Genomic DNA, 7,861 nt, shown 5'->3' with positions numbered 1-7,861 from the left:
TTCTTGTTCAAAATTTAGAGGTCACCTAGTGGTAGAGGATCCTTTGAAAGTCAAATTTCCCCTCAAAATCTCATTGGTCTAGTGCATTACGGAGAGAAAAGTTCCCACTTGGGATGTCATGCTAGGTAGAGATAACATAGGGCCTAGATGGTGTGCGCTATGCAAGGGCGACGAGAAAACAATTGATCATATTTTTGTTCATTTCTCCTTCACAAAACAAGTTTGGTTGGCTTTCAGTGCAAATTTCGAACAAGAATGTAGATGGGAAGGTATCTCATTTGAAGAGCCCTAGAAAGTATGGAATGAAAATAGGGCCACAAAATCATTTAGGTCTCTCCCCTTCATTACTAGCTAGGGTATATGGTTGGAAAGGAACAAGGAAATTTTTCAAAACTCTTCATCTTGTCCAGACACGTGCAGAAGCTTGGTTCCATTGAGGCATAATATCACTGAAAATGTATTTCTTCTGAGTCAGCCAGATAGCCCAGCAGACCAATAGTGGGAGATTTCTAGCTTTGTGAGGCTGAGTCGATGACCACCATGATTGCCAGGCTTCTAGGATGGTATTTCCCTTCCATCTGAAGGTAATAGAGAGAGGAGAGAATCAGGGCCCAAAAATCCATGATGGTGGGATAGTGAAGGAAGAGATGCTTAATGGATTCAAAGGCTTGACAACATAAAATGCACCAAGTAGGGCATGGAAAGATCGCTTCATAAGGTTTTCACTTGTGGGAGCTTTGTGGTGAAGAACAGTCCACATGAAGAGTCTGGTGCGGGGGGGAGCTTTCAGTTTCCATAATAAACTCCACCACCAGTCAGAGATTGGTGGCTTATGTGCAGAGTATATAACAGGGTATCCATCCTTGGGAGTGTAATGACCATGCTTAGCATGTGCCCAAATAAGTTCATCTTTGCCTTCAAGAATCCTAACATGTGATTCAGTAAGTGCATTAGTGTAACTGAGCCAGTCAAGATGCCAATTGTCAGGTATGCCAAGTTGTAATGCCGATTTCCAAGCCTGAGAAAAAATATTAGTGTTTTCTGGGTCTGCAATTTGATCAAGATAGATAATACCAACATTAGATAAATATTGGATGAGATTAGGTGGTAGTCTAAAAGAATTACCATTGTCAGACCATGGATCCATACCCACACGAATTGAGGAGCCCGACCTAATTCTCTAGGCCAGTCCATCTCGAACATAAGATATAGAGTTTAATACAGCTCTCCATATGGATGATATGTCTGTCCTGTTCCAAGTAGGGAGCCAAATCCAATCAAGTGTACGAAGGGGCCAGATAAACAACCTCAGTCCATAAGCTTTGTGTTGTGAGAATCTGCCAACCCATGAAGGACACTAAGTTTTTTAGTTCCCAACCACCCCTTCTTTGGAAGTGCAATCAAATCCCAACGAACCCATGCATAGATGTGACCATCATGTTTCCCTTTCCATAAGAATCTGCAGCACAACTGTTGGATCCACGAGAGTATACCTTTTGGAATCCAAGCCATGGACATCCAGTAAATCAGATTCACTTCCAATACAGATTTAATTAATACCAATCATCCCGCTCTGGAGAGGTATTTGTGATACCAAATGTTCAGTGTTCTTGCAATCTTGGCTACTCGCCAAGTCCAATCAACAATCTAATAAAAAAGTTTAAGTTAAAACCCAAGATACTTCAAACCATCATCCAATGTTTGGAGAAAGTATAGGAATCGAATTGGATCTCATGAGGTGAGCATCCTGAAGATGTAATTGTAAATTTCCGAACATTACACTCTATACCAGTAGCAAAACAGAAACAGATTACACTTTTACTGTAGAAAAATAAGGGATTTAAATAAATTATTAAAAAATATAAATTTTTACATTAAATATACTTTTACGTATCCTGAATAACACTTACCAAATATGATTATAGTTTCTTTCTTTTGTTTTAATTTTTATCCGTGATGGTCGTTACTACGTTAGAGTAGCTTAGTTATTTTTTATATGACTGTTGGACATACGCCTGGGCCGCCTCCAACTCCAAGCAGCGACAGGTCAGGGTGGCCTCCTCCAACAACATTGCCTCCAACTCCAAGTCTCCATGCAGCTCCGGGTTACACAGGTTAAAGGGAGTCAGGCCCTCAAAGCAAACCTTTCTCGATTTCTCCAGTGAAAAAAAAGTGCTCCTTCCCCGCATTTTGCCTTTTTTTTGAGTGGATCTATTTCCAAAAAAAATTACATCTTTCAGAACCGTTTCCAAAACTGGATCGAGGGTTTAAGAAATGTTGATATGGCTCAGATACGTTTTTCCGGCGTTTCAAGGCGAACCATGCACCGATCGTACCCATTTCCGTTTCAGAAACAGGGAACAACGTTTCAGGCAAATTATCTCGTTGTTTCCGGTAGCTTAGCTTTTTATGTATACAAGGAGAGGAATGGGACTGCTGACAGATTTTCTAAGGAAGGCCTGCTTTTGGATGGGGGGTTATGGCAGGTGACCTAGATGGTGGGCTCTGATCAACCTCCACTTGTTGTTCCTGTGTAGTTATTTCTTTTTTGTCTTTTCCTAAAAGACACATAATATGGATGCTTCTAAGCATATTTTGTATGTATGTATTAGTTCTTTTTGTGACTGGTTTCAGTGATTGTGGTTGGTCAGCAATACAGTGATTATATGACTTGTTTTGATGCCCAGAAATGTAAACACATATCAATTAGTTATTTTTAGTTTTCTATGTACAGTATATAAGTATATTTTTGGTGAATGCACATATTTTGTGTGTATATGTAAAATGTATTTTCTTTTTAATATGAATAAAAATATTGTTTTTGGGGAAAAAAGAAAAAGATAAAAGTTTACTTTCATAATCGTATAAAAACTATATAAATCTTTTTTTTTAATTAGTTAATAGTTAAATATAATTTTGGTGAAATTAAATAAATCTTTTTTGTATAAATATTGATAGACATGTAAACATTGATATATAATTTAAATTTTTAAGACTCATACACACATATATATATTTATGAAATTATAAATGACAAATCCTTCCTCAAATAAACATGCCAAAATCATAGGCATACTGAATTTTGTTCAACTATTACACAATTAAATCCACTCTATGGAAGAACCAATTGCAGACTATACCGGACTAAATAGTATCCAATGTCTGGTTAAGCTTCATTTGTATACTTGTCTCAACTATCATATAACAAAAACTCAACCATCATTTGTGGAATAGCCAATTGCAGGCCATACCAGACTAAATAGTATCCAATGTCCGGTTAAGCTTCATGTGTATACTTGTCTCAACTATCATATAACCAAAACTCAACCATCATTTGTTGCCATTTTCGGAGGAAAGAAGAAAAGCTAACGTATCACTGGACAAGAAGACTATTTCTCTCCTCTAATTCTACTCAAGTGCAACTATATTTTGTCTCTTTGTCAAAATAAGGATGGTTCATTGCTTCCTTAGCAGAAATTCTCTTTGATGGATTAAACTGCAACATTCTCTGCCCATTAAGCACATTTAATCATGAGGAGAAATGGATACAACTTAAAAATATGATAGTAAATTGTCCAACATACAGCAACTTACAGATAACAAGTCTAATCCACGCTTATCCATATTAGGAACAACTTCTGACAAATCTCTAGGGCAATACTGTGGATACTTATGTCCATGCCAATATTTGTGGGTGGACAATCCTGGCCACAGCTCTTCACTGGGAGTTCCAAGCAACCTATTTGATCAACAGATTCAATTTAGAAAATTCTTAAAACTTTTTGCACTTGTAAAAAATAAATATCCGTTGATATTGAATTAAAAGTGACACTGAGCTAAAGCCCTTGAAACCCTCACTTGAATATGTGATGAAGTTGTTGAATTTCGCCATTCCCTGCAAAGATAGGTTTCTTAATGTACATCTCAGCTGCAAATTAGAGGATAATGTTGTGGTGGTCAGAAACACTCATTTTATGTATAACTGTCATTGATGTTTTCCAGTTTAACATTGTATATCTAAATTTTTAAGCCTGCAACTCATTCCCCATAATCCAGGAAACAACAAGAAGCAAAATGATACAAGTGTTTTGATTAGAATGAAGGCATACCAAAAATGCAACCCACAGACCACATGTCAACTGGTGAAGAGTAGTGCTTACAACCCAGAAGCACTTCAGGAGCTCTGTACCAAAGAGTCAGAATCTGTAGCAAGTAGTAATAGTATTGGATTTCTTTTACAGCTCAAAAAAACTGGAAAGTAGGCTTTCCTATGACTTCACAAGATTGAAATTTATAACCTCACGATTGTATGGGTCCATGGGAACAGTAAAAGCCCTTCCATGCCCAAGATCTGTTATCTTGAGCAAACACTTTCCCTTGTCCACGAGAATATTTTGAGGCTTTAGATCCCTGCACAACTACTAGTTGCTGTTATCAAAATGTTTGACCAAAGCTACATGAAATGCAAATATTTAAAAGCCTTCTTAAATTTTTTTTATCAGATGAGTGTAAAGTATTAGAATTAGTTTAGCTGTTATCAACATCTTTTGACAAAAGCTATATGAAATGTAAATATTAAAAGCCTCTTTGATTAAATAAAAATTTATTAAATTGAAAGTAATTGAGTTTACTTATGGCACTGGGGTTATTATTTTTTAGCTAGATTTAGTTCTTACGATTAATATGATAAATTTTATTGTAATAATGACTTCGAAAGTTAAAAAATCTTTACCAAATTAATATAAAATATTGTATTTATTTTATTTTAATGTAGTAAAGCAAACCAGCAAAGATTAAACTTGTAGTTGAGCTGGAGTTGGTGGCATGTCAAATCATCTGTCAAAATACAATTCAACACGTTGGAAGTGACGATTGCAGAGAAAAAAAACCAACCAGACTCAATAATGTTTAATTCCTGTCACATTGAAGAGCTGGTAAAATTTGTCTTATTTTAAAGTATTTAATCAAATATAATCAAGTATACGGATCATTAGATTTTTTTTTAAATATATATACTAAGGATATTTCTATATATATACGCACATCTATTTTAATGAGGATTCTTTTACATACCTACTAATATATATTTTGCTTTTATTTTTTTCATCTCTTTTTAAATTAAAGGTTTGACTTCTGATTTATAAATTATTTTAAGACTTTAATAAAAAATTTCAACGTTTAGAATTGATAATATTCGTTTATATCCTTAAACAATAAAATAAACCAATTCAATAAAGTTACAATAAAAATAAACCTATTCAATGGAGTTTAAGCTGAAAAGAACAGTCAAACAGATAGGTTTTCTTAAATTTTTGATAGAAATATATTTTCAGAGTTCTCAAATACCCCCTGAGGTTTTAAAGTCTTTGAATCAATCTATAAAAAAAAAAACCTACTGAATAAATTGGAAACAAGCATATTTATTCTGCTGAATTCGAACTAGGTGCAATAGAATTATCTTTTCACAGTTCTCAAATACCTTAAGGTTTCAAAGTCTTTGAATCAATCTATAAACAAAAAAACCTACTGAATAAACTGGAGAAAAGCATATTTATTTTGCTGAATTCCAACCAGGGGTAGCCAGGAAGGTGCATTTTGTAGCATCATTGTATACCTTAAAGTAAAAATCTAACTATCCAAATGGACCCGCTAACGAAAAACAGTATAAGCAGTTTGGGGCTGAATTGAAGTCTGAGTGAATTTTGGCAAGCAGGTTTGGAAACAGAATAAGTAGTGAGGGTTACCTGCAAGTCTACTTTTAGCAGCAGGTTTGAAAACAGAGTAAGTAGTTGGGGTTACCTGCAAGTCGACTTTTGGCAGCAGGTTTGAAAACAGAATAAGTAGTTGGGTTACCTGCAAGTCTATTTTTGGCAGCAAGTTAGTGGTGTAAAAACCCATAAATCCTAATGTAGCAATCAAGGTTGGGACAGGCCTGAGTGGTGCATATTAGCCGAATAATCAAGCAATGCAACTGGGTTTCAAATGTGAATGTTTGGGTTTCAAATAAATCTACAAATTAAAATTGAAACCAAATAACCTGTGCATTATTCCATGACTGTGACAATGAGCAACGCAAATAACCTGTGCATTATTCCATGACTGTGACAATGAGCAACGCCCTTCAACAACTGGTACATGAAGCTCTGCATTTCATAGGCCCCAAAAAGCCCAGTGCATTAATCTCTTCAGCGAAATTCAGCAAAACATAAAAAACCAGGTTATCAATCTCTTCAACGAAATTCAGCATAACATGAAAACCAGTGACACCAGCCAAAGTACCTTAACAATATGAAGCGGCATGCCATCCCCATTTTTGGAGAACGAATGAATATATTGAAAAAGGTCACAATCCAAGTATTCCAGCACCAGATTTAGCACGGATTTGCCACATTCAGTTTGGGTGTGCTCCACATCCAACAACCTGCTCTAATAACTCTGTGTTACTCTCAGAAATTGCAACTACCCATTATTAAAATAGCAATGAAATCCCTCATATAACATACTATAACATACTTGACAATGTGAGGATTCCCCGAAAGCATATGCAAGAGAGATATCTCTCTATAGGCATGGTAAGGAATTCCTTGCTCTTCTTCAAGTTTTAGTCTTTTAATGGCGACTATCTGTTCATAAGCTCTTTTGCTTCGCCCCTTGTAGACCTTCCCATTGCTTCCTTCTCCCACTTTCTCCACCATTTCATACATGGTACACATGATGTGAATCCTTCGGATTACCTAACGCCTTGACAACTCTCTCGTTCACTCGAATTTGCTCTCAGGAATCATGTCTTCATGCTCAGTTAAATTTATATGAAAGAAGAGAAGACCAGGAAACGCAGTTGGACTTCTCATGTCCAGAAACTCAACCGTTCAACTGTGCTCAGAACCGTTTCCAAAACTGGATCGGGGGTTTAAGAAATGTTGATATGGCTCAGATACGTTTTGCCGGCGTTTCAAGGCGAACCAAGCACCGATCGTACCGATTTCCGTTTCAGAAACAGGGAACAACATTTCAGGCAAATTATCTCGCTGTTTCCGGTAACTTAGCTTTTTATGCTTTTATGTATACAAGGAGAGGAATGGGACTGCTGACAGATTTTCTGAGGAAAGCCTGCTTTTGGATGGGGGGTTACGGCAGGTGACCTAGATGGTGTGCTCTGATCAACCTCCACATGTTGTCCCTGTGTAGTTATTTCTTTTTAGACACATAATGTGGATGCTTCTAAGCATATTTTGTATGTATATATTAGTTCTTTTTGTGACTGGTTTCAGCGATTGCGGTTGGTCAGCAATACAGTGATTATATGACTTGTTTTGATGCACAAATGTAACACATATCAACTTTCTATGTACACTCTATAACATATAAGCATATTTTTGGTGAATGCACATATTTAGTGTGTATAGGTAAAATGTATTTTCTTTCAAATATGAATAGAAATATTGTTTTTTTTTTTTAATAAAAGTTTACTTTCATGATAGTATAAAAAGCTACATAAATCTTTATCTATTTTTTTTTTAATTAGTTAATAGTTAAATATAATTTTGGTGAAATTAATTAAATCTTTTTTTATAAATATTGATAGACATGTAAACATTGATATATAATCTAAATTTTTAAGACTTATATATATGAAATTATGAATAACAAATCCTTCCTCAAATAAACATGCCAAAATCATAGGCATACTGAATTTTGTTCAACTATTACACAATTAAATCCACTCTATGGAAGAACCAATTGCAGGCTATACCGGACTAAATAATATCCAATGTCCAGTTAAGCTTCATTTGTATACTTGTCTCAACTATAATATAACCAAAACTCAACCATCATTTGTGGAAGAACCAATTGCAGACTA

The 7,861-nt window shown here is 35.4% G+C and overlaps 1 protein-coding gene across 1 annotated transcript; it reads right to left on the bottom strand.

The window, feature by feature from the left end:
* Nucleotides 1–3,085: 3,085 nt before the first annotated feature.
* On the bottom strand, nt 3,086–7,142 carry LOC149232141 (cyclin-dependent kinase B2-1-like). Its single transcript, XM_089376439.1, has 8 exons — nt 6,514–7,142; nt 6,280–6,421; nt 6,082–6,143; nt 4,299–4,410; nt 4,110–4,203; nt 3,859–3,928; nt 3,595–3,739; nt 3,086–3,508 (listed from the first exon to the last, which is right to left on the bottom strand). Exons 1-8 carry the CDS (start codon nt 6,711–6,713, stop codon nt 3,413–3,415), a joined length of 921 nt encoding a protein of 306 aa, XP_089232565.1. The 5' UTR covers nt 6,714–7,142; the 3' UTR covers nt 3,086–3,412.
* Between the last annotated feature and the right edge of the window lie 719 nt (nt 7,143–7,861).

Source organism: Pinus tabuliformis, chromosome J, assembly GCF_031772625.1.
Source record: "Pinus tabuliformis cultivar Carrire ecotype Pingquan chromosome J, CPIR1, whole genome shotgun sequence".
Taxonomy (NCBI): domain Eukaryota; kingdom Viridiplantae; phylum Streptophyta; class Pinopsida; order Pinales; family Pinaceae; genus Pinus; species Pinus tabuliformis.
This window is presented reverse-complemented; position numbering and strand designations above follow the sequence as displayed.